Here is a 27562-nt window from a genome sequence, read left to right as displayed (position 1 = left end):
TCAACGTCATTAAAATTCCTTGTTCTTTATTTTCTGTTAAAATTACTTTGCTTAAACTAACTCTATTGCCATTAAACAATCTTTTGTTAGCTAGCTAGCTAACTAGATGGATAGGTGGAGAGTTTCTCCTCTGACGTTCACCCCAGCAAGGGAACATAGAAGAGTCAAGAAAAACTGTCTGGGGCAAAAAGTAATGTTTTGGGGTTTTTTAAAGTTTATGCAGATCTAGTAAATTCAGAGATGGCAGGCAAAAGACAGTAGAAGATGCAATGAGAGTTAAAATAGAATGCAATTAAAAAAATTAAAGATTAGTCTTCTTAAATGACTGAGAAACTTCTTTTCCAGTGCTGCCTTACTCTGCTGCTCTGTAGCAGACACATACATTCCCAGGCTGGGCAGCCCCCAGTTGCTCAGTGGATATAGCAGAAGACAGCCTGTGGGACACTTGTCCCGCAGCATCCATCAGCCTCCTTGGCCTCTTTCCTACCACCCTGGAGTTGTTCTTTCTGACCTTGTTTTCGCTCAGGTTGGATTGTCAGCAGAGGGGAAGCCAGCGGCAGGGCTTGCTGAGGGTCTCCGGAGCCAGCCAGGCTAGGCTCCACCTAAAACTCATCAGCTCTGAGGCTGCAGAACGAGCATCTGCGTGCCGGGAACGTGCTTGATGTTAATGGTTCTTGACCTGAATCTCTTCAGCAGATTTGTGTTTATCTTAAACTGGTCTGGCAGAGATTGCCAAGAAAGGCACGTGGGATACTGATACTGCTCAGTGGAAGCGCTGGTTTCCTCAGCGGTTGGGCAGTGCATTTGGGGGCAGTTTCTCTCTCTTGACATTTCCATGTGGGCAGTTCAAGAGTGATCCTCGTTGTGCTCTGCCCAAGGTTTGACTGATTGGCCCTTCAGAAACTGCAAACAGATGCAACACTGAAATTTTAGCTTGGGTGTTCCAACTCTCCCACCACCTTGCTGCCTCCCTCTCTCCTTGAGCTATCAGTTTTGTTTAGCCTCAAACTGAGTATCAGATTATTATTTTACAACCCTGCCCTCACACCATTCTGCATTTTTTTGGCTTTTGTTTTTTTCTCTGTGTGTGTGCATGAGGAAGAGAGAAACATGATGGTATTGTGGAGATGCCTACAAAAACAGTCATTGGAAAAACTGGTACCTGATTCTCTGCCCCCTTGACTATAGTTGCAGCATATGAACTCTTCTTGGTGGTAAAACCACCTGAACGGTGGGATTGGGAATGAAGGGTCTGAATACCTGAAGTTGAGGAAGGAAACGGGCAGCAGGGACTAGGGGCTGTGCAGCAATGCCTAAGCTGGTACTGCTGCCAAAGAGCCAATCTCAGGGAACCACCACGTTTGTAACACTGTGATGTGGGTCCATGCTCCTCAGTGGAATCACTACTGTTTTAGCACGGAGTGATGAGAAGGGAATATTACCTTCCTTTGAGGCTTGTCTGCATTGTCAGGGTAGGGTCACGTGAATGATTTTCTACAGAAATAGCTCTCCAGCACTGCACAGGGAGGAAGAGGAGTGTGCTGTGGATCTCAGTGGGGCAAAAACTAGAGGTTTTCCTTGAAACTTCTGCAGAGATATAGAAAGCCTGAAACTATAGTAATGAAAGTGCCTAGCTAGATTCCTACCAGTTTCAGTGAAAAAGGAGGCAGGCCATGTGTGCATAGCAGTCTAATTGCATTTCTGCATTGTTTATGTCAGTGTATTAATAAGGGATTGAAAGACAGAATCATTAGGATGTGCTCGGATAGATTATCAGGGGAAACCAGATTTGGAACATCAGTGAGGTATGTAAAATGAACAAGTAAAGAACAAATGTTCATTGTACTTAATTAGAAATGTACTGAACCACCCAAATTTAATTGTTGGATGCCTGCAAACATTGATGCCCATTAGTTTGTCCACAGTGACTGTTTTTGTTCCCCATGCCACCTTCTATTTTCGGGAAGGGGAAGTCTGAGTTCTTAGAGCTGGTAAAAGTAGGTCAGATGCCATTAATAAACAGGTAGTTCAAAAATGCCTTTGTTTAATTTGACATGTGGCCAGATCCTCAGCTCTAAATTCACACTGGCTGAGGATCTGGCTGGTGGCCTTTGTGCCTTCCACTCCCTATTACAAGAAAATCCTCTTACAGTGGTCTAGTAATGTAAGGGTACTTAAAATGGGAACATGAAAAAATATGCTAGCCATTCCTTTATTTTGCTATAGTTGGGGAAATAGATGAGCATAGATAAAAATCAGACCCTGTGGTCTTCACATATCTTTCAAAAAATGCAGAGGAACAGACATGAGTGTACACTGCAGCAGCGTGGACTTGCAGAGAATTTGAAGCCAAAAGAAAGAGAAGTGAAAAAGCATCTGATCTGCTTCGGCCTGAACAAGCAATGTGCTGAAGCATCTCATTCTGCACTTCCACTGTGAGCCAAAAGTCAGTCCTCTGAAAACAGCTAGTAGGACTGTACTCTTGTCCTCAGTCAGTATTTTGGAAATCTCTTTGTATTTTTTAATATTTCACTTATAAAATGCCATATGAATCAGACCTGGCTTACACATATGGATAAAAAAGCTTGACAAATACATGCTATCCACTGAGTACAGTTTGCCCTGGTCTGCCCTCAGGGTTATACAGTGAATGCACTGATGAATGTATTCTGCAAGCTGTGAATGGTTTCACTATGGGTCTTAGCTGAACCAGAAGCTTAAGCTATCAAATTTTGGTATTGCTAGTTTTCAAATCACTTTAAATCAAAGTTTTCCAAGTCTATTTCCAAAAAGTCTTAAACCAAAATGCATTATGTTGCCCAAGTAATTTTTTTTAATTGGTCATTGATCAAACCTAAAACATAAGGACTACAGTAACACCCAGATGGTCAGGAATGCTCTGCTTAGTATCATACTTTTAACCTTCACTCTCCTATCTTTTTTTCACTTCCTGTTCCTTGGATTTTTTTCCAGTTTCTTTTTTCCTCTTGTTGCCTTCACAGAGCGGTCTCTTGGCTTTACTAGGGACAGTGTGACACCCAGTCTTAAGGAAGAACTCATAAAGGTCATGCAGGTGGTTGGACATTACTGCTTGATCTTTTGCTGACTGTGGCCCAGCCCATAGAAATTAAAGTGTGTGACAGGCTGTACGTGGGGACTGCACGTCGTGAGCGAGGCCCCGCACGCTGGCGGTGTCCGAGCCAGTGGGACGTCCCAGCCTGTAGCCAGAAACCTGCTCCTGCGCTAGCAGGGGCTCTTGGCCAAAGGAAGGCACCAGGTCAAACTCTGTGTGTGCTTAAGAGCGATTATGAATGGAGTACTATTACTGGATCGAGTACACCTTTTACAAAAATATACAAACTTTAGTTAGCATCCTTTTTCCTTTTACGTGTACGCCTTTCAAAAAGCCTTTGCATAAGGCTTTGAACGGACACGGCGTGTGAGGTAAGATCATGCTCATAAAAAAATATTCAGTTAAAAAATAGAAAACAGAGGTTAAGTGGGAACAGCCAGTTCTTGCAGGGGAGGCGACCAGTGAAGTTCTTCAGGAGCTGGTGCTGGGCTCTGTACTTGTCAACATGTTCAGAAATAACCTGGAAAAGGTGGTAAGGAGGTGACAGAGTTTGCTGATGATACTAAGTTATTCAGATTTGTAAGGATGAGGGCTGATTGCGAAGAAATGCAGAACTGTATGAATCTGGGTATTTGAGTGATAAAGTGGCAGATGAAATTCACTGAAGATAAATGTGCATGGTGTACATAGGAAAAAGCAATCTGACTTTCACATGTAAAATGTAAGTGTAAAAAGGCTGTACATGTCAAAAGGCTGTTGGCTGATCATTACTACCGCAAAGAGAGATTTGAGTGTTGTGATACACAGGTTTGTGAAAGCAATCACAATCATGAGCAGCTCAAAAAGCAAATCAAGTGTTAGGAATTACCAGAAATAAATAAAGAACAAAATAGAGAACACCATGATAACTCCACATAAATCCATAAATTACCAACATCTTTTATACTATGAGTCTTTCTGATCCTTTCATCTCAAAGGATGCAGACAAACTGGGAGGCACACCAGGAAGGGCAACAAAAAGGATCAAAGGAATTTCGGGGAATGAGAGGAATGTGTGAGGGATGAGTGAGGAGGGAGATCAAGGCTCTGCAGACTGAAAAAGAGGTGACTTGAGGGGCTACACAATAGAGATCTACAGACTTGTGAAGGACACAGATGTCTGAGGATCACTTGTGTATGTCTTCCAGTTCAAGAAGTAGGGGCCATTAAATGCAGCCAGGAGGAGTGCAATTCAGAACAGAGAAAGGAGATGGCTCTTCATGCAGTGGGTAGCAGATCTGTGAAACTCCTTGCCAGAGGATTTTGGGGGTTTGAAAAGTTTGCACAAAGTCTTGGAAGAGAAATTCACTGAAGCGTAGAAATGGCCTCTGTCGTGGGAAGCTCTTGAGCTGATAATAATTGGTGACTGGGGGAGTATTAGGAGGAAGTATCTGAAGTTAGTTCTGCTCTTACTCATCCCCAACCATCTGCTTATGGTCATTGTTGAGACAGGATATGGGGTAGATGGATCCTTGGTCTTATATCCACGTCTGTCAGTATTTTCTCTTCCTGTTTTCCATCTAATCAACTCCACTCTCTCCTTAAAAATGTTTCCCTCCATTCTTTCTCATCCCTTCCTTGTTTTCTGCCTGCACTTCCAGTCCCTCGCTCCAGTCAGCCTGGAGTTGCTCTCAGACCCCTACTTGCAGTGAAGCTGAAAACAAACCATCTTGAAAAACACAACCTCAGAGCAGCAATAGCTCTTTCATCTCCTCCGCTGACCACTGGAAAATGGAAAGGGTGTTAGTTGTGCTTCCAGCTTGTCAGCAAGACAGGGAGTATAAGGACTGCATAAATAGATTAGTGAAGAATGAATCTTTTTTAGAGCCAAGAGGATCCAGTCAGGACAGCAAAGAAAAGGAAGGGAATTTCGGCATTATGAGAAGGAAGGTGTTGGGGATACCTGGATCTTGGAAGGCTATAGATGTGAGGTTATGTCTAGAAGTTGAGTGAGCTATTAGGAGTGACTTATGCATGGAAAATAACTTATGCCGGAAGGGTCTGAACAATATCTTGGACTTCATATATAGGGACCTTATCCGGAAATAGAAGAAACAGAGCGTAGGAGTGGACATTGCATGTAGAGATTTCATGGTCTTTCTCTTTAGGTTTCTGACTGCTCAACCAAATCAGAAAACACCTCTTCCTTTCAGTACAACACAGACTACTAAAATACAATACTTTTTCCCAGCAAGAAGTTCTAGGTGCTTGTGGAAACCTTGTGCTTTGAGTGATAAGTCTGTAGTTCCAGCCAACACTCAGCTCCTCTGTGGAGGACATGGTTGGCGCTCTCACAGAGAGAAAGTGGAGGCTGAGTCACAGTGACCTCATAGGAGATGAGAGTGATTACAGTCTAGCAAAGGAGGGAAAGAAGGCGGACAAGAAGGAAGGAAGGAAGGATTGGCTGAAATGTGATGGTATTCTGTGTCCATGAAGAATGTTAAGCAGTGTGAAGCAGGAAACAGAAGGTCAAGAAGCAAAATATATTTATCTGATAACCAACTCAAGGTGAGAAAATTTCAGGTCAACTCAGGATGTGAAAAAAACTGAAAAATTACTTTCAAATGCTGTTATGTTCCCTGATGGCTAGGGGTCTTAAGTACTGGCAAAGAAGTTGAAAGCAAAATGTGGTTTTCGGTGACCCTCAGCCTCAATCATTTGCATTTTTTGTTGTGAACAGCTGGTGTTGCATGGTGCTCAGGTATGCAGATGTGGAAGTGATTTTTTTTTTCCTGTGGAAATGTGAGCATGGGCTCATGAAGGGTTGAAAGGTGGGATAGGTAAGACTACTGTTGAACTTACTGCTTCTTTTGAGATGGTTCAGATCAATCGGCTTTCTGTGGTAGCATACTGGGGTAGTTCAGGGCAAGCCATAATGTTTGGAAAGGATGACTGTGAAAGGGAAACACTATCCATTTATCTGGTTGCATGTAGATAATAGCAGGAAAAGCAGTGTGCAGCTATCAAACACTTTCTTTTTCCATAGAGCCATGGTGATATGCAACAAGACCATGAATGCCATATACCCTACTGTTTTCAAAGATGCTCACCAGGAGGATGCGGCATTCAGAACATTGGGGATCTCCCCTAGAGAATGTGTTTTCCCTCTAAGTATCCTCCTCAATGTGGACACAGAGCATCCTACAAAACAGAAAACAACTCAATCCTCACTCTGGCAACTGAGCAGTGCACCAGGGCCCCAATCCAGCCTAATGCATTGAGGCCACTGAGAAATCCTCCACCCACCCTACAGCAGTGAATAACTTTTCAGCATAGTTAATAGTGTCCAGTGTACACGCTGGAGGCCAAGGGTGAGCAGTAGCGATGGAGCGCTGCTGTTCTCTGGGAGTTGTGAGCATGTCTGAAGTGAGATGGACTGGTGATGTTCCATCTGTTCTTGATGGGCAAGCATTGACACTGCAGTGGGCAGCAGTAGGGTCCAGTGACAGTGCGAGCAGAGAGGTGAAGGGCTGAAGAATGAGACACGCAGAGAAGGAACCTGCACCACTCTCACCAGGACTTCTTGTCTGGCATTCCTTGCTAAGCTCCTAAATAAATATAAATAAACAAACTATAATATACGATGTAAACTGTATCCAACTCCTATTTGTAGAAGATTTCCTCCTAGCCCCACTAACCCACGTACTCTGTGTGAGCATGTGTATCAGAGAAGGTGCTTGGGATGAACTCTCAGCTGGCTGCAGCTTTGCCACCGAATGCGCTGAGGCCAGCATGTCAACCTCTAACCAATTATTTTTGACCTAGAGTGGGAACACTTGGACCATAGCTCCGTAACGGCCAAGCGCATTATAGTGTTACAGCCAAAGCTTGCAGAGCACACTGGCGGGGGGCCAGCACACGTTCTCCCCCTCCACCCCCATTAAGCACGTTGCACAACCTGTACATGCTCCCTGCTACTATTTTCTCTCTCTATTTCCTACCTCAAATTGACTCAGTATTCCTCAGGACACGTGGCTACGCCAGCCTCACACTACCAATGGCACGGCGCTGGACACTGAGGCGCGGAGCAGGCGAGGCCCATGTCATTCAGATTTTTTTGATAACTTCCAAGTGGAAAACAGTTCCTATACATTCTTTACAATTCCAGGAATTTCCAGAGTTCCTGTCTTAAAGTTAGTGTCGTCACCACCGCCTCTTGAAAGATGTGAGTCAGCCCAACTTGAAGTGGTAATAACATTGCCCCGATGCTGCTAGGAATTGATTGCCCTAAAAAAAGGATAGATGCTGAGAAAAATATTGTGCCTGCTATTAATCACTCTCAAAAATGGTCACCATCAGTGGCAGGATGGCTTCCTCTTGCTCCCAGTACTGGTGCAATTGCCAAATACTACCTCAGTAAACAGGAGCGTGATTGAGGCTGCCAGTGGCTTTGCCAAGAGGAATGCTTAGAAAATTGAGTGGGATGTTACAGGAGGGAAAGATTGCAATGGCCTCTGGCATCACACAGGAGGGTTTGGGAGGGAGGAGCTGAGAAGATGAGAAGACCAAAGATGGCTATTTTTCCAACTGATATGGGGATCAAGGCTCTTCTGCTGGTATTTGCCACTGTACTACTTGAACTGCAAATTGCAGAACTGTCTCCAGGATGGGGAAGAAGATGTGTCTGGACACAAGCTGGGTCTAGGGCTTTCATTTAGGACTGTCTATCACACAGAGAGTCAAATCTCTCCTGTGAATAAGTAGACAAATCCTTTACCTTAGCTTCTGCAGTCTGCTATAAATCACTGGGGTGACAAGAAAACAACTTTTCTTCTGGCACCAGTAGTTTCATAGGGAGGACTTTAGCTTGGAGCTGGTTTGTAGCTTGGTTTCAGTGAAACGCATCAAGATGACATGAAGTACACTCTTACCCTGGAAACTTTTCCCTGTCGATAGTTATAAATATACCACACTATTGTGCTTGGCATGCTGTATGCTAATAGAGGTGAGGGCTCTGAAACTCATTAGGAAAGGGAGCGGGCTGCGGAGCAGAGTGAGGACAGTGTGAAGCTAAGGTTGATAACCATGGCCTTGTCCAGAATAGGCCATGGGAGTTTTCTTATCTCACTTTGGCAGGAGGTGCTGCTAGCTTCCTGTGCGAAATCAGGAGCATATGCTGCTTTCCTCTTGTTGTTTGGCTTCCTCCGCTACACAAGACGGTTCCCAGCACTGTGATTATCTTTGCATCTTCAAACATGGCACACTCTGCTTCCTCAAGGGCTTGATGTATTCTTGAGAAGCAGGCTGGCTCCCCTCCCCCAGGCCACTTCTCCAGGGCCCCTGCCGGTGCCAGCTCCGCATATCACAGACCTTTTATAAAGCTGAACTTACTTCTGGTTGCATAAACCTCCCCCCAGCCCTTCCAAAGAAGTGTAAATCCCTAAGCTAAGGGCGACGAGCAGGTCTGCCAGCGGAGCTGGCCCCGCACTGCAGGCAGCCGGGCAGGCAGCGTGTTGCCGGCTTCCCCCGGCCCCCAGCGCCCGCAGAGCCGCTCTCAGCCCTCCTTCCCCCCGTGCTGGGCTTCTTTTGAAACCCGCAGGAGAACTAACAGCTTCTTTTTTTACAGAGGAATAGCCTATTTCTCAGGCTCTCGACACAAAGGACGAAGCGTGCCTGTGCGTGCGGGGTGTGTGCATGCACGCACGCAGGCACGTGGAAAAAAAAACTACTTAGGGGATGAGAAACCTGATTTCTCTGCTTCTCCCAGCGCTTGACTAAGACAGCAGAGTCCAATTACCTTGCTCTGAGATTGCATAATGTTTATAAACATACATTTGTACACACCCCCCCTTAGCATTTATTGTATAGGATCTCTAAACGTGCATAGCTGCACCCACAAAGTAGGGACATGAAAGGATCTGCAGGGAAACAGGTGTAAGAAGTGCTTAGAAATGTGCTGGCAGATACTGGCTTGTTTATCAATCTCTGTGCACACTGTGTGCTTTTTCATTAACCTGGTGGTAACCCTGCTGTAAGCTTTCCTGAAGATGCAAAGCAATGAGGCTCATCCCACAACAAAACATTTCAGGAATTCACGCACTCCAGAGATACCTGGAGTAAGATTCAGAGATCCAAAATTCAGTGGGATTTCCCTGCAAACACAGGCAGTTCTTGCTACAAATAGGATACCTTTGCTATTTTACTGAGTGGATAGTTTGAAGTAACTTGTAATTTCTTTACAAAGCGTAAAAATACGTAGCTGATGTTATCTGAGGACACATGCAACAAAACATCAATTGCATTAACGGGAAAATGATTGTGTATTTTGGTCCCAGCCAGAGTAAATTTTTATATTTTCAGTTTTCTCTCTTTCTTTCCAAGCATCTGTATTTAACACAAACATTTGGTTTGATGACTACATCTAGGTTCAGCGGAGCCTTTTCTCTCCCTTACAACATGCCTGCTTTTAGGAGCTGAAGTCAGGTTAGGAGGCAGGACTGTTAATTACTGGCACTTGTCCCGTTCCCATCGCTACCCGATGCTGCTGGGTTAAGCAGTGGCTTCACATGGCACCACTGGCAGCAGCAAGAGGAAGGATGTCCAAGTACTAACCTGAGTAACCAGCTCAGGAGACTGGAGGTGGTTTGTGTTCTCTGTCCCTAAACTGTGCTAGTGTATTTGAGGTTAAAGTGAGAGCGTTTTTCAGCTGAGGAGAGAAAGCATCTGGTTCCGCACCCAAAGGGATGAGTCTGAGTCTTGTTCTAGACTGCGCCTGGCAGCTGCACTGCAACTGATTTGTAAACGTTTGCTGATCCAGCAGACCGTGGAGCCAAAGTGGTGTGTACGACAGTACTCACATCTCCCGCTGTGTACCATGGGCTGTTGGATAATGTATTCTCAGCTTGACAGTGACTCGCTTTTTATTAAAACCATGGACAACAGCTATGAAGTGTATTCGATTCTCTACTATAACTGCATTAACATTGTAATCAGTAGTTGGGAGGTAGTATGGTATGTGAAGTCAGTAGAGTTCACGTATGTGCCGCCAGGGCTAATATTTCATCTAGTGTTTTACATGTGTTTTTCTTGTTATTGTGGTGTTATTGTAATTATGATGGTGGTTTGTATTATGGTATTAATGAGTAATCAGCACCCCATTGTGCTAAGCATCAACAAAGACATAACACTGTCCTCATCCCTAAGACATTGCAACCTAAATATATACAGTCTTTTTCAAGGAATTATGAGGCAGAGTACAGTAATAACTAAGACTGGAGGCTCCAGAGCTGCAAGAAAGGAGATTGGAGATGCCTTTCAGAGCTGTACAAGCAGTTTCTGAACATGCATTGTACCTTCTTTCTGTCCGTTACCAAAATATGTGTCTCTGTAAGGTCTTTTATAGTAGAGAGCACGAATTTTCAGCATTATAACAAAGAAACATAAATTCATTCTGTGAGGAAAGTTACTGGTTTCCATCTGTTTGAAAGGAAGAAAATTTAAAAAATTATTTTTTAGTATGGATGAAATGAGATTTTTGGGGTCTCCGTCTTCCTGTACAGAGATTGCCTGAATATCCAGTCACGAGGATGGGCCTTTGATACTCCCTGTTTGTGTGCCTACAGTACTGGCATCATGAAATAAGTTCTGATATCTTGCTATGGCATGGAAATGTTCTAAGCTTACCAACATTATCATGTCTTCTGTGTTCTAGTCTTGTTACAGAACCAGACTTCTTAAAGCATTAAATGTGCAAAGTAAATGGCATCTACGTTTCCCAACAATTTTTAATAATTTTTTCCCATCTGAATGCCTCAACTGTCTTAATGCAGCTGTCTGTCATCCATCCTGGCCTCAACAATCATGTATCAGAAGTCGGCTTTTAAACCAGAGTCTGGAATAAATGTTTATGTAGATAGGGCATTCTTGCCATGCTATTGCTCCCTGTCCTCTCTCCATGCATGAATGACCATGGCCTGCTACTGTTTTTTGGCTTTTTCAGCTCACTGAGCCTCTCAATGCATGTTAAGAAATTTGGGCAGACAATCATGTATCTGTGCTAATGATTATAGCCCAAGTTAGTTTACAGATCATCATTTCTTTAAGCTGTAATATCTGCTAAGACACTGGCCAGTTTGATGCAAAGCTGCACAATTAAAAACAAGTATGTAAAGTTAGTGTACCATTGATATTATAAACAACACAAAGTTTAAGCAAACTGCACAGTTAGCTGAAGGGAAATGAACCTCATTCTTTGGTCAGGATTGCATCACTAGGCTTGAAGGGTCATTTCTCCAAACAACTGATATACATGTCAGAACTATTTGATTACAGATACTACAGTCATTATCTTTCAAATCCATGGAAGATCAAAGGAACATATTGTATTTGAAAGAGCTTGACCCTGCTGAAGGGTTAAGCTCTACTGTTGAAGCTGGAATTGAACAAGCAACGAGTAAATTTTGGATGAAAAGCAAAACTAGATATCCTCAAAGAAGAATAGGGACAGACAGCATTTAAGAAGCATTCCAATGTGTTTATTTCCATGTGTACCAAATTAAGGTTTGGGAAACAAATTAGCTCTACCATGACCACACCTGAATGTTCTGATTAGAAGCCAATTTGTTGCATAAGGCAAAAACATTTTTTCCCTGAGATTCCCATTCATTAACATGACTTTGATTTTTTCAGATTAAATGAACATTTAAATCCCTTTGGCAATTAGGTACAGTTTTATTTAACTTTGTTTTGTGAATTTGCAGGGTTATGGTTATTTTTACTGTGTGTCTTGTAATCATTGAATCCCAGTATTGGTATTTTGCCATTTTGTAAACTGAACTGAAGAAAACATTCAGAAATGAGAACTTGCATCATTTTTCATTATAACAAAAAGAACCTGCACATAGTGAAATGGCATCCAATACATTATGGAATGGATCTTGAAACAAATACAACTTGTCTTGAATTTAATGCTGAAAATAGTATGAAGTCATGTTTGAAGCCAAGCCTGAAGCATGACAATGGCTGAAAACAGGAGCATTGGAAATGGGACATTGGTCTCGCACAGCCCTATAATTAGGCTCAGATTGTAAATTCTGGCCTCCCAGTCCACAGTGGGCTAAATGTTAACATTGACTCCAGAGAGCTAATATTCAAGGAGGAGCTGTGGAAGTGGATCCAATCATCAGGCTCCAAACCTCAAGATTTTATGAAAAGTAACTATACTTGCCTGTTCGTCACAGCACCTGCAGTTTCCCTGACTGATCACTGTTTCCAGAATAATTGTTTTGTCTTATGTGTTGAATGTTTGAGTCTATCACCAAATCAATAAAACTTCAATTTTTGTTGTCTTCAGGCATGGCTTTTGTTCTTATACCGAAGGATCTTTCATCCTGAAAGCTGGCAGCAACATAGGAAACAGGATCCAGAGCATCACTGAGCGAACGGCTGTAATAGAGGGCAAAAATAAGGTATGATTCCCAGGAGCAGATAACCTTTCTGTGTGACAGCATGTGTTGAAAAGGCACTGTAAGATGCTCTCAAGGTAACAGTGAAGAAGCCAGTATTTTTATATTGTTCAGATTTGAAGAGCTGTATACATGCAAATAACTTCCATACTTGGTATTTATATGCTGAGATGTAGAGAAGTGTTTATTTCTGCATGCGGTCATATTAAGGTAAGTGACGTGCCAGGAGAGGGTACTAGTGGGATTCACCATATCTGCTTTCTTAGAGCTGGTCCGTAGTATCTTGGGGCACCTCAGGAGCACAGGGGCAGGGTTCCAGACCATCTTTGCTTCATTTTGTGACATTGCACAATTTCCTGTTGTTTTTTCCTATGAGAATTAAACAATTTACTCTCATTAGAGAGTTTATTCACAGATGTGGTCCTAGATTATTAGATGACCAGGTCTTTTCTTGCAATAAAAAATTTAAAGGGCCAAATGAATCCAGATTACAGAAGCAAAGTTTAAGAGAGATCTCAGTCAGAGTCACTATGGTGGGATTCATCCCTGCTGCATTAACTGTTTAAATGTTGTGTCTAGTCCAAGTCAAGCATCCCTTTATGGACCATAGGGAGATGCAGGCACTTCTGAAAGATGAGTAAGCCTGTCGTCTGTTGGTGTCTAATGTGGGAGAGAAAGCTGATGAGATTAACTTGCCAAGGGGCATGGAGGATGCTCCATCAGTTAAAACCTTCAAATCAAGATGTCTTCCTAAAGGATGCCCTAGATCAACTACACTTGCCTGGGTTAGTCATGATGCTGATTTGGTGTGGTGGGGTAGCCTGCTCTACGGAGGAGCTCAGGCGAAGATGCACAATGCCATGCCACTGTCACAGCATCTGGTTTCACAAACTAGTTTGGTTTGTGGCAGTAATGGCTGAAGATATTATAAATTTGAAAGCCTACCTTATTCTAGGCCTGTAATTTCTAAGAACACTGAAACACTTCTTGTAATTCTAAGGGCACCAGGGATATAGGTCTCCTTTCCTTGATGGCGGTCTTCGGTCTTCTGCATGTGAAAAAGGATATAAACTGTAATTACACTCATGTTAGGGCCCTTTCACAGACTGCAGAATAAATAGGGCTTTGCGTGCAGCCAAGAATCAGGCCTGGGACTGCATTTTCTCGTGCTGTTGTATTATTTAGAAAGTACCACAGGTGTTCGTGGCGCCGTTCCAGCACATGGGAACAGGCTGGATCCCAGTGAGGCATTTGCTCTATTTAGCTGGCCACCTCTACGTGCTTAAAGATCAAGGCAAAGATGGGAGCAAACAGCTTCCTAGGGGAGGCTAGCATAAGAAAGCACATGAAAAACGAGACACAAGGAGGGATTTGAAGGAGGAAAGGGAAATCATTTCAGGCACAGGAACATACAGTCTATTCCAAAGGGAGAATGATGAACAAAAGATGATGAGAACTAGTTATTTTCCAGAAGGAATCTAGCCACGCTATGGTTGAAGTCTTACCTGCTCACAGGGTGCAGACCTGCACCAGACCTCATTCTTCTTGTGTGCCATGCATTTTGGAGACAGCGGAAGAGGAGTGGCTGAAATGTCAAAGCAACTTCCAGTCAACAGCAAATAAATTCCTCCCTGGAGGAAGATGCTAATAATGGGTCCTTGTGGCAGAACTGCAGGTTTTGTTTGAACCTTTGGCAAGGAGCCCTTTTTTAAAAATGTGCCTAGAAATTAACCAAGGCATGGTGTCTGCATGTGTTACATGGGAAGTTTTGCAGTGAAACTTAGTGGTTCTCCTTGGTATTCCTTGTCTTCATGCTGTTTAGTTCATCTAAGAAAGGTCTACCTTGCATTGCTTTATTCCTCCTGGTCCCTATGGGGATGGGGAGGTTAGTGAAACAATCTCTTTCCTCCACTTTTTGCAAGCTTTTCTAAGGTTTCTTCATTTCTGCTGCTCTTCCATAGCTTTTCAAGCACAGCTGGATTGCTATTGTAAGTAGAAAATGCTCTCTAAGCCTGGGTTCCTGGCCAAGCTGTGAGTTGCATGATTTGTGCACACACAGCTGCTCCAGAGCATCCAGGATTTTTTTTTTCTGTGGGAGTCTATAGCTTTTCACTCTTTGCAGTCCAAGAGACATTCCTGGTCTCCCACAGCAAACTCAAAGGGACACAGTCCAGACAAAACCTTCCTCAACTGATGGGATATTGTAAGACTGTTAATAGCACTGAGCTCACTGAATGCAGCACGTCATCACTAGTGTCTGGCTCCGATGGACTGCTACTGTGAGCAGTTCTGCTACTGCAAACAGCTATGAACAGCTAGTTCTCTGAGGCACTTCCACATCAATGGAGTCCTGCTATCTAAACAGAGTGTCTACCCCACTTCCACATCCAAGCACAGCCAGCATGGTAAAAACAATCTCAAAGCTCAATGGAAACAACAAAGACATAGGAGACAAAGCAGTAGGAAGTGGATGAAGAAACTCAAAAAGTTGCACATTTGGGTTAGCATGAAAGCAGAAATGGGGGTGACCACAGGATGAGATTATTGTAATCAAGGGAAAAGGTGAACAAGGAATGGTCTAAAGGTTTCTTTCAGCAATCAAGGTAGCTGTTTTCACCTTGCTTAAAGACATTGTGCCAGTTCTACCCATTTCCTGTATCTGTCTACAACACCTGAGTTCCTCCAGTTTGGCTTTTCGCTGTGGTAGGTTAATTGGTTGTTTGCTTGTCTGTGGTTATCAAGGTAGCCACAAGTATATTTTTAAAGTTAGAAAAACCTCAAACCCTGTGACCGTATAGTTAAAGTAATGCAGGAAGCCTGTGCTACATTACTCATCTGGTGACAGAGAAACCGTGACAACAACAATGTTTTAGTAACATTTCCATTGAAGCCTCTCTAAGGGGACATTGAGAAACTTGAGTGGTATAATGGCAGAACTTTGTAACATAAGCCACAATATGTAATCATAAGACAACTCTTGAAGTGATTTGATTCCCCCACCCAAAGTTTTCATTCTCATGTTGGACATTTCAGTGACTTCCTGCAAATTTGGGCTATTCTTAGGCTTATCATGTAAACAGGTCACAGACACTCTCCTGTCATTCAGCTGCTAAAAACCATCACTTCTCAGTGTTCCCAGCTAAAACTAACTGCTATATATAACTCGGGGCTAATGCTGATTATTGTTATTCTTAGCACGATCAGTCTTCATTAAAATGTCAATCTGTGAATGACCTGCAATAATGAGGTACAAAGAGCTGGTGTATTCAGTGGTATCAGTGCATACATATCGGGTATATGTTTTCTCCCGTGTGTGCAGGCACACACAGGTTTATCAACAGCCTTGAAGAAGGAGTCAGTAATCCTTGTACAGGGGTACAAGGGACAGGGAGCTGCAGGAGAGGTGGACAAAGATCCTGGGCATGGAGAATGCACAGAAGAGCGCTAAGAAGGCAAGTTCAGATGAGAGAGAGTGGAAGTTGTTGGTCAAGAAGAAAGGATAATTCCAAGTGAAGGAGACAGTAGACCGGAAGGCAGTTGAGTACAGGGAAAAGTTGGAGGGAGTGGGACAAAACCCTCTTGTTTCTGGGAAATAACCTACTAGACCCACATTCTTGAGAACCTGAAATGTAACAGAAGGTCCCTGACTGCCCCATCCTTCTGGTAGCAAATGTTGGGTCCCACCGACAATAATAGGTACCATGAAAATTGCGTCTGTGTCGCAGTCGATGCCTCCAGGAACTGTGTATAAAGAATAGTAACGCATGAAGTTGTGGTTTATCATTAGTATGTGTATGTAATATATAAATATATGTATGGCCTTGTTTTCCACTGCATAAATACCTTACTGACACAGGTTTTTAGTGGCACCATCCCTTGTGAGTGATAAAGCCACTTGACTTCAAGGAAAATGGAAAGTAACGACCCCATAGCAAGATTCTGCAAGACCAGATCTAGGCTCTCTCTTGTCCATCTCTCGTTTGTCTGGCAATGATGGGTTAACCTGGCATGTGCTGACTGTGAGTAGTATTAAAAACTGTGACTGTCCAACATAAAAGTGGAGTGCAAGATAGTCAGAAGAGTCAATCCTTCTTGGACATGACCAATAAGGTGTGACCATGCAAAATAGGATGGGTCCATCTCTCCTGCATCTTCTATGCCAAGCCCTAAACCTTTAGATCTCTTCCATGTCCTCTCGTTACTGATGAGAGGAGGAAGCATGTGTTGTGTCTATTCCCAGTCCCTACATATACCAGCTGTCTGACCAGTACATCTGTGCTGATTGGTCATTTGGAACCCAAAGCAGAAGAGAAAGCTGTTTAGCTCACTACAACAACACTCATTTTGATCTTTCTCCTCTACCCAACAGCTGGTTTTCATGAAATGCATGAGATCTTATGAGTTTTGAGTTGTCTGTCAATTTTGGTTGGAATTGGGTAATGGGTTCAAAAATTACTGAGGGCATGGGGGAGGAGAGGATACTGGCAGACAGATGGACAGACGGACAGTGTGACCTTCCTAGGAAGCCAGGCTAAAGATAGCAGTGGGAGCGTAGCTTGCCTCTCTCTCAGCACTTTGTAACTTCTCTTGGGGCCTTCCTGAGTGCTACTAGAATCGCTGTCAACACTTTAACAGATCGCTGGGAGGTGCCAGCTGAGCCGAGCCCTTGGTGAGATTAAAACCAGCAGAACTTGGCACCTGCCTCTGCCAAGCTGCGGCTCCTTCCAGCTGAAATCAATCCACTCCCTCAGTGCGTGAAGGGGGCGTGAATTGAGCACTGCCTCACTCTACCTATGGCCCGGGGAAGGAGGGCAGAGGGTGCCCGTGGTGTAGCTGTCTGTAGCACGATCTCCTCGCAAGTCAGCTGGGTGCACTGAGTCTCATGGCCTGTTCAAGCTGGACAACATGGGCTGCAGAAGAAAACCACAGCTCTGCTTGCTAACAGCCGTGACTTGCCTGTCTGACCCGGGGGGAAGGGGGTGCTCTCCTGCGTGTGTTCATGTCCTGCTATTCAAGATATTTTGGTGTTTCTTCTGGGGCGGTCCTGAAGGTGAAGCGTGTTGTCCAGATGTTTTGCACTGATGCTCCTCGCCAACATGTGAGGCAAGCAGATCATATGTCTTTGGCATAAGCAGAACAAGCCGATGGTGTGCTGCCAGTATTTCAACATGAGTCTTCCTAAATAATATTCCTTTAGCCAAAGATAAGTCCAAGGGGGTGAGGAGAGCATATTTTCATTAATTTCCCATTTTTTTAAACAAATACATTTTCTTAAAAGTGTGACTAGGAGGGAGTCAACAATTTGGCAGACTTGCACTAATCTGCTCAATGCTGAAAGGACAGTATTTTGCTTTTTAAATGTACAGACTGTTTAGAGAAATTAGCACAGTGATCTCTGGATGGAGCATGTTTACGCCTGTGTCTGCAGAGGCCTTCTAGGAGTCAGGAAAGAGTCAAGTTACCAACCATTTTCTGAAACCTCCTCTTGCTTCTCTGCCATTAGCTGGAGCAGTGGGAATCCTCTATCTAAACTACTTTGAGACAAGAGAAATTCAGGCAGACCCTCCAGGGGAAAGATCAGCCCACCCTGACTCCAAGCACAATGATCATGCCAGTTGCTTTGCACTCTTTTCCCCCCCAGTCTTTTCCTCATCTGTTTCCACCATGAACAAATCTGTAAATTCCTCTTCCATTTGACAGCCGGCTGAGGATGAGCCAGCAGTGTGCCCAGGTGGCCAAGAAGGCCAACGGCATCCTGGCCTGTATCAGAAATGGTGTGGCCAGCAGGAGCAGGGAAGTGATCATGCCCCTGTACTCGGCACTGGTGAGGCCGCACCTCGAATCCTGTGTTCAGTTTTGGGCCCCTCACTACAAGAAGGACATTGAGGTGCTGGAGCGTGTCCAGAGAAGGGCGACAAAGCTGGTGAGGGGTCTGGAGCACAAGTCTTATGAGGAGCGGCTGAGGGAGCTGGGGTTGTTCAGCCTGGAGAAGAGGAGGCTGAGGGAAGACCTCATCGCTCTCTACAACTACCTGAAAGGGGGTTGCAGAGAGGTGGGTGTTGGTCTCTTCTCCCAAGTGACAAGTGATAGGACAAGAGGAAATGGCCTCAAGTTGCACCAGGGCAGATACAGACTGGATATTAGGAAAAAGTTCTTTACTGAGAGAGTGGTGAAGCATTGGAACAGGCTGCCCAGGGAGGTGGTGGAGTCACCATCCCTGGAGGTGTTCAAGGAACGTGTGGATGTGGCATTGTGGGACATGGTTTAGTGGGCATGGTGGTGTTGGGTTGATGGTTGGACTTGATGATCTTACAGGTCTTTTCCAACCTTAATGATTCTGTGATTCTGTGATATCTCAGGATTTCTGCTTTATGCCTCTTTTATTTACCAGCAGAAGCATCAGCAGTATGGGATTTACTTCTCTAGCCCATGGCTTTGAGATGAGCCTGTAGAGTAGTGCTTCAGCTGAGATGATGGGTGCAGAAAGGAGGAATAAAGGATCAAAGCTTTGGTGGTAAATGGAGTTTGTGGACAGATGTTGCTCAAGATGCCAAGCATGCCAGGAAGGATTTGCCCTGTTCTGTCTGGTCATGGCAACTGGATTCAGACTTTCTGTGTATACAACGTGGCTGCAAATCCAGGGCCTGAAACTCCCTATTGTGAAGCCAGATGAAACAAGACTGCAAGAACTTTTTGTCTTGTTCCTTTTGCAGCAATAGGTGTATAGAGGAACCATGTAGCACAGATTGAGCTCAAATAAACAACAACATGCCAGGCTTAGTTTTGTACACACTGCTTCTCTGGTGGGTTTTGGCTGGCGTCCACAGTGCAGAACACAGGCTGCACCACTGGAGGGCTCACAAACTATTTAAAGAGATGTTATCTTATCCTTATGACTAATTTATAAGCTAAAAGATTTATGCAGAGACATGTTGTCTCTAAAATATTCTGTTCTGTTGCAAAGTCAGTCTTGCTTTTTCCTAGACACTATGGCTTTCTCTGCCTTAGTCAAGTAAACATACCAATGACTTCTCTCTGGCACTAAAGCCTGTGTTCATAACATTTATCTCCCTTACACTCCAAAAGACTTTGGTTGCATGGAAGTTGCTTGTTGGGAATGATCCTTGGCCCATGCTAGAGGAGTATTTGGGACAGTGCAAGCTGGTCAAAACCAAAACAATGCTCAGGAAAAACATTCAGTTTAAATTACTGAATTTCAGTGCTGAGGAATGTTCTCTAGGGTCATTTAATATGAAAGAAAAGGCATAATCTATAACCACTCCAGACAGTAACTGCAGTCATACTGCTTAAGTGTAACTGTATGCACAGTCCTCAGTGTAATAAAAGTAATAATGACATCATAGTGGGCTGGAGCAGTAAAACTCAGATAGGGTGCACAATTTTTCATTAAGAACTAATACTTGGTAATGTTAGGACAAAATACAGTTTGATAGTATAAAAAATTTCCAAACCATTGGAGTAATTGTGGGAGGAATAATTGACCTGTATTTTTCAGGCTCAGAAATGCTCCGGTTCTGGGTGTAGTAGGATAAAGACAGGTGTCCTGGAGTCAGAAAGTAAGAGCTTCATTCTCCTTCACTGTGCATTTTAGGTCACTGATTAGGTCAACCTGGGCAAAGTTGCTATGAGATAATACCAACTAATGCAAAAAAGGCTAATTTTATGGTGGAAAGTCTGGGATGGCAGAAGCAGTTTTTAGATGTTATGGGACTTCCTTCTATTTTGAGTTAGTGTTGATAAAATGGCTGCAGGAGTCCTGCCGCTGGGCCCTGTGTCCACACTTTACGAAATTATGTATGTTCAACAACTGGAAAGAATTCAAAGAGAATGACAAAATACAGAGAGGGCTGGACCCATGCTTTATAGTTAGGAATTGGTAGAGTTCAACCTACTGAATTTAGCAAAACAGGATGCTTTTTTTTAAGGGCTGTAATTACCTATCTGGTAATACTGAGCCTCTTTCATCTCACAGAAAAGCCAAAAAGGTAGGTTAGAAAAATTCTAGCTAGAAATGAGATGTAGTTTGTTAGCAGATAGGTAGCTGACCATTGAGACAGCTTAACAGGGTAGAGGTGCTGTTAGCATCACTTGTCGTCTTGAATTTGCCATAGGGCAGTTTTCTAAAACAAATAAGCCAAAATCAAACAACTTGACTCCACTGTGTTTGCTCGAGTAGTAGGAAAAGTAATAGACTCTTTCAACTAAAGAATGTTTTGGGAAACCAGAAGATCTATATTATTTAAGGGTTCAGCAAGGATTTTGGGGATAGCCATGAAGTTCCTGAGTAGGAGACATAGAAGCACTGCAAATGTTCAGCCAGTGTTTATGTAGAAATGTAGATAACTGGTCCTTATTTATTACTGACTCACCCTCTTGTGCTTGTCTCTGGACTCCAGCAATCAGGCAGACTTAAAAGAATGTATTAATTGCACAAAAATTATTTTGAAGGTTTTTAGAAAAGCCAAATAATTCCAAACAACAGGATTCTGCGGCCACACAATTTCCTTTCGTCACTGTCACAGCTCTGCCTGTAACTCCAGCCAACACATGTTTTACAGAAGTGGAGACAAAAAGACAGAAAATTAAGCTACTAAGTTGTATCTGAGAGCACGTCCCACTGCTGAGCTCCGCGTGCATGCCCCATGTCTCAGCTCCACCCCAGCTGTTTCTGCATAAAGTCCTTAGTTATGAAAGTTTCTTGGTAAAACTTTCTTCTTTCACTTAGTGCCCAAGCCATTAGACCATGGCTTTCCATCACCATGAAGGTGTAAGTCTTATTGTTACAATGGCTTTTATTTTTCTAAAGGCACATCAGGTGTTGTTGGTCCCTGGCCTTCCAAGGTCTCATCTTGCAAGTCATATCACTTTGCGAAAATATTTAGTGTGCTGAACCTCTTCAGATGGTGATAGAATGCAACATAAAGAAATCCAACATATTATTATTTATTAATAGAAATATTAAGTCCAAGACGAGGAAATATTCCAAAAGAGGACAAGTAAACATCTCTTTTGCCCCTGTTTTTTCTCACCCAACACTTAACTTGAGAAAATGAAAGAGAAATCAAATGCATTTAGTGCCAAACGAAGCTAATTTTTTCCCAGCATTATCCAAGTGCCTGAGGCATTCCTCACCTATTTCCTTTGCAGTCTGGCTGCCCTACAGGCTGCTCATCTCCTCGGTGAACCACATTGTGTCACACTTCATGTTTTGTATCTTATCATTACATCAGCAGCAAGAGCTAAATCAACCCGAAAGACACATTCAAAGATTTTTGGTTATGATGGCTCTGATAATATAAGGGTTTCCCAAGGAGCTTGTTTTCTGTTATTCTTCCACCCTTTCCAAGACTGTGTATGGTGACATCTCCTTTAAATAGCCCCAGTGGTGCCTGTCACTGAATAAATGGAGGGGCTGAATCATGGGACTGTCAACAGTGACTTAGGAAAAAGAGAAGGGAAGTTCCTGATCCAACAAGAGCTAAACCTCTTCTTTCTTTTGCAGACTGCTAGCATTCTCGTTGTAGCTGAAGCCAAATCTTCTGGAATCTACAGCTGTGTGGCATCCAATAAAGTGGGAAAAGCTGAAAGAAACATCAGCTTTATTGTAACAGGTAAGATCTAGTCCCCACTAGAGTGAAACGCGTTTCCTGGTCCTGGGATTATAACTGTTAGGCTGTTGTGGCTTTTTCATATACCATAGTTTGAGAATTGTTGTAATATGTGCACCTGTAAACTCATACCATGCTTTTGGGTGATCCTGGAAGGGTTTTTCACAGCAGCTGGTCTGGCTTTCTAAGAAGGACACCAAATTTGGTGAATGATTCATCCCTCCATCAAGTATCCCACCATGACACAAATTGCTCACAAATACGGCAACCTGTAATTCCCCCTTTGAAATCACCTAGCCTCTGCAATCATTCCATACGTTAAATTTTACTGTATTTTCATACACCAGTAAGCCAGTTTCGCGTGTGACACTGACAGTGTCTGCAGCCTCATCCTGCTGCCAACCAGGAGATCTCACAAGGTAGTGCCCAGAGCAGTGCCTGCATCTGCAGGCAGTGTGGTGCCGGAGGAGGGATGCCTGGGATACCTGGGCAGCCTCTCACAGCGCTCAGGGACGATGGCAACTTGTAGGTAGAAAGGTGGCAGTGTATAAACTACAGAGTATTGTTCCCTCTTCTGAGAAAGACAACCTTGGATGTCACTTGGGCCATGGCACTGAGAAGACTCATTATTTTAGCCACACGTATGAGTATGTTTACAGTTATTTTTCCATTACTAGGTGTGTGCAAGTGTTTGCAGGTTCAGAAACAAATGATTAAATATTTGATTTCAGGAATTATTGAAAAAAAACACAACGAGTTTTTGAGAGTCACAACTGCATGATCTAGCAGCATAATGTCTGCAGATGCCATAACAAAGGATTTGTTTTCTGGTGAAATATGTTATTCTGGTTTTGTTAACAAAGTGGTAGTTCGTAGAGCATTTAGGCTGATGACAGCTTAAATGTGTAGGTCATTAAAGACATGTAATTCATTCCGAAATATGAGAAAAGACAAAAAGTTTAAAATATTCTGTTGCTTTAATCCCAAAATCATAATCTTGAAGCTGAAAGGGAAAAATAATTTTAATGTATCCCATTTAATTTTTGTTGTTTCTCTTATCTGTTTTTGTTGTCAGTCTCTTGCTTATCATTCTGATGAGTAATTTTAGTGAAACTCATTCTGTTACTATACTGAGAGATATAAAAAGAGAGTAGACACACGCTCACTAGATTTGGTTAAAAAAAGAAAGAAAACTTCTTTGAAAAATTGTCCCCCCTCCCGATTTTGTGGACCAAAATTTATATTTTTTAAATATTCTGACTAGCTGTAGTAATACACTTCCTCATCTAGAAAGTGCCAATTATCTATAAATGTGGAAAAATGGTAGCAAGCATGAGAAGTAGTTATTAAAGTATAAACAGATAAGTGACACATAGGCAGGTTGTTTGTTAAAATACAGAAACAAGAAGAACATCTCCATGTTCTATTAATGGATGTGACAGGAACATTTGCCACCTTGAAGATGACTGCTGTCCCTGCTCTCAAATCACAGTTTTGCTTTCATCCCTATCTTTACATTGTGTCTGTTTGGACAGAAAGCTAAGCAACGATGCATAGTTCTCCATAAATTAGCGTGCCAATGGAGCTGTATTCTCCTCTTTATGTGGGTACTTCCCATGTGACTTTCAGGAGTCACTGAGCGTCACTCACTCAGGCTGTTGCTCTTTTATTGTGCAAGATGCTGAATTTGGCCTTCTCTAGCTTTTACTCCTCAGTCCTCAAAATGTCACATGGAAAATCCTGAAACCAAATGAAGCTGAAGTTTGATGGGCCCCATTTGCTGTACCCAAATCTCCCTTTCAAAGTTTTGTTGGCGGTTTCAGGTATTTTAGTGCTGTGACATGAAGGAGTTACTTTCCCTACTTAGATCTCGCATTCTTAGATCTTGACCAGCGATAGAAGGAAATCTTTATCCTTGATACCAAAGCTTGCATGAGGACATGCAGAATATTATGACTTTCCTTTGAAGACTCTTGTATTGGCTGGTGTTCAGAAGGAGGAGTGGCTGCTTTATTATGGCTTGGAAATTCTTAATATATTGACTGGTGGCAAACTTTCTATATAGGGTGGTGAAGTTGAAATGCTTTTGTCTTCTGAGTTCCTGGAGCTGAGCACTTCAGTCATGTGACATGGAAAGTCCTGATCATCCACTGACGCTCAGTGGCACTGATTGAAGGCAGTTTATTTAAACAATACTGCTGTTTTGTCCTTAGAAAAATCAAGTTAGGCTCATTCTTCCCGTTTGTGCAGATAATGCATCAGTTGGGCTCGCGTGGTGTAATCATAATTCTCCTCCATCAGGCTGAGACCTAACTGCTGTGGCTGGGTAACAACCTCTGTTTCACGTCAATGAAACAAATGTGTCCAGCATTTGCTGAAAAACACACTGAGGGAATAAAAATATGAGAGCCTTAAATGCTAATGGATGTGAACAGGACACTGCAAAGTATTTCCTTCTGATGAGTCCAAAACCAATACTTCAGGTCTCGTGTGGCAGCCTGGGGCCAGTTTACCTTAAGTTGTTGGGTCTGCTGGTGCCATATGAAGCTAGCCTCAACCACACAAAAGTAAGCGTAAGAGAAGTGTCTAAGCAGGAGAAGGTGATCCCTTATAGGACGTGGAGCTGCTGCCCTCTGTAAAAGGGACAAGCCAGAAAGGACTCCAAAAGGCAGATGGAAACAAAGCCTGTCCTGAACAGGAAGAATCCCTTTCTTTGGAGGCAATCTCCTTCAGGCCTTGTCATGGGGATTAGAAAACACACGTGCTCCAGGGAAGCAGCTGTGGTGGTGTGAGAAGTCTCTTTTCTATAGGCAGAAACCATTGGGAAGGTGGTGGGAAGGCAGAGCTTGTCCCAGCAACCCTAGTTTGGCAGTGGCATGTTCCACCCCTTCTTGGAGGAAATAAGTGCAAGAAGGTATAGCAGAGAGGACCCAGTAAGAACAACCCCTTTCTTAAGTTATTGTAAGTGTCACTATTTCTGAGCTTGAAGTGCAACTTGTGTATGTGTTTCTGGGAGGTTTGGGAGTGGTATAATTTTATACCCTGTGCCTGAGGGCGTAGGACATGAAGTCCATGGGCTCTGCCATAGCTTTCCTTTCCTACGGACTCTGTCAACTGGGCATTTTTGGGGTGTTGTCACACTGACTTATTTCTAAAATCAAATCTTTGTTCAGGACACAAAAGTAGCTGTGGGCCTCATATAAAAGCAATGTGGAAAGGTGATTTCTGAAAGCTCTCCTGCTTGCTGATATGGAAACAACCTCTGTAACAACATCTTTATGCCAAATTTAACTGTGGTAGCCCCCTTCCCTCCAGCCTGCCCCTTTCCCTACATTTTGGGCTGTTTTGCTGGCACACAGCAGGCCCATGGGCGTGTTTGCAATTACAGAGGGTGAAACAGGAACAGCTCTGCCTTATCTCCCTGGTTTCCCAATGTCACTAAGCGCATTTTATTTTGAGATTCCTGATGGTGCTTGGCAAAGATAAACAAAATCTTCCATCAGGAAACCTGGGAGCTATTTCCACAGGAAGCTTCAAATCACTAAAGTAAATAAAACCCTTTTACATTATTCCCAGCCACATTATTTAGCTAGCCTGAGCCTGTAACAATTGGTGAGAGGTGTCATATATTAGGGGGCTTGTAGCCTTTAAACAAATGATTCGCTTGGAAGCCTGTGCATTTTGCTTTTGTCCCTAGATTTATTCAGAAAACAGTCTTTCTTCACAGAAGACACATCTAGGAAGAGCTCCAGACCTGACAACATGGAAGTAGTTGCAACTATATTATTCTGTTGGCACGCTATCCTTTCACGTTAAAAATAGTTCATTTGCCTCAGTCCCCAGGGATCTTTAGTTTCATCTTAAGAGTTTTGCTTGGCTCTTCCTAGCTTTTGCTGAGTACTGGCATCTGCGAAAGCCAAAAATTAGCAGTATTTCAGACCCATACCCTGGCTTTCCCAACACATATCAGAACAATTTGAGATGTACAGTGAGTAAGATGCAGCAATTTCTTTGATTCATATATTATCCATGATCAAAACTTTGGCCCCTTGATTGGTTTTAAGTGTGTCTGAATTCAATGCTTTTTACCAAAATCATGCATAGGGCTCACTTCATCTAACTTAAGCCTTGAAGTTAGGTATCTAAGCCTAAGCTGGTCATGTAGGATCGTTTCATAATTAAGCGTGAAGGATCACGATCCCTGGAATTTGACTCATCTTAAGGCGATGGGTTGCATTGCCCTCTGGAGGTGCCTGTGTCACTCCATGGGCTGTAAACTTCTGCCCATGCACAAAACAACTATATTCAAGTAGATGTGTACGTTTTGATGGCTTAGGCTAAATATTCTGTACCCCCTGTACAGAAAGGTTCCAGCTTAGTAGCACTCCCAGTCGACGTGTTCTTAACTGAGACCAGCATCTGGCGCCATGCACCCTTACATATCAAAAAGGATGCTGATGATAGTCACTCATAGATGAGTTCACTAGATTTCAAGTTTTTCTTATAGTTTTGTTTGCTGGAGAGAGGAAAAAAAGGGATCCCAATGAAATGTAAGAGGAACAAGTCAACACACAGGCTTTAATATCCAATCTAATATGTTAGTGTCACTGCCTCCGTTAGGTTGGTCTTTGGACTACACACCTGAAATATAGCTGGTGACAGGCACACACTTCACTCTCACTGCAAGGGCGCAATGAGTTCAACCAAGAGAAGTCAGGCATCTCCCTGGAAGGCATCTACAGTCAGAGGAAATTTCAATCCAGGACTTGCAGGAGCTCATTTACCCTGTGTTTAACCCTAAGGGCTAAGTGTGGAAAAGACGATATTAAGGGGAGCAACGGATGCCAGACTTTCAACAGGCAGAACTTTGTTTGAAAGGCAGAGGTGAGCAGGTCATGTTCGTGGTCCCCCTGGGGAGGCAAAACAGCTCAGTTTGCATTGTGGGGATTTAGGGAGGAGCTTTCTGATGGATTGGTCAATCAGTGAAAGGGGCTACTGAAAGAAGGTGTAAGATTTTATTCACTGGAGATCTACTCTTTACGTGTCCCTGCTGCTGTGACATTAAACCCGAAGCAACATTGGTGAGCATGGAACTGAATGAAAGTCGGCGTTAGAGCTATTCATGGTCTAAGAGACAAGACAAGAAGGCATAATTGTCCTTTATGAAAGACAGAACCATTCTTATGAATTTGAGTCAAGTTCACAGCCAAGGGCCGTAGCAATTAACAGTGAAAGAACAATTGAAAATGGCCAAAGTCGATGTCACTTGACCGAGAAGGAGGAAATGACTTTATCAGAATATTGGCTACAAATAAACGAAGAGAGGTTGCATTCTAGGAGTAAAACTTGGAAGTGCTTTCTCTCAGGAACTTGCTTCTACTTTCACTGAGGTCAGTGGCGTAACTCTCCTCCACTGG

General features: G+C 43.2%; 1 protein-coding gene across 1 annotated transcript in view; it reads left to right on the top strand.

Moving 5' to 3' along the window:
• Positions 1 to 27562, top strand: part of FLT1 (fms related receptor tyrosine kinase 1) — a 112982-nt gene that overhangs the window by 41268 nt on the left and 44152 nt on the right. Inside the window, exons 11-12 of the mRNA XM_059825882.1 lie at positions 12405 to 12519; positions 22040 to 22148. Of these exons, the coding sequence (XP_059681865.1) occupies positions 12405 to 12519; positions 22040 to 22148 (224 nt within the window). The remainder of the gene's footprint in view (positions 1 to 12404; positions 12520 to 22039; positions 22149 to 27562) is intronic.

Source organism: Gavia stellata, chromosome 1 (genome assembly GCF_030936135.1).
Source record: "Gavia stellata isolate bGavSte3 chromosome 1, bGavSte3.hap2, whole genome shotgun sequence".
Classification (NCBI taxonomy): Eukaryota; Metazoa; Chordata; class Aves; order Gaviiformes; family Gaviidae; genus Gavia; species Gavia stellata.
This window is presented reverse-complemented; position numbering and strand designations above follow the sequence as displayed.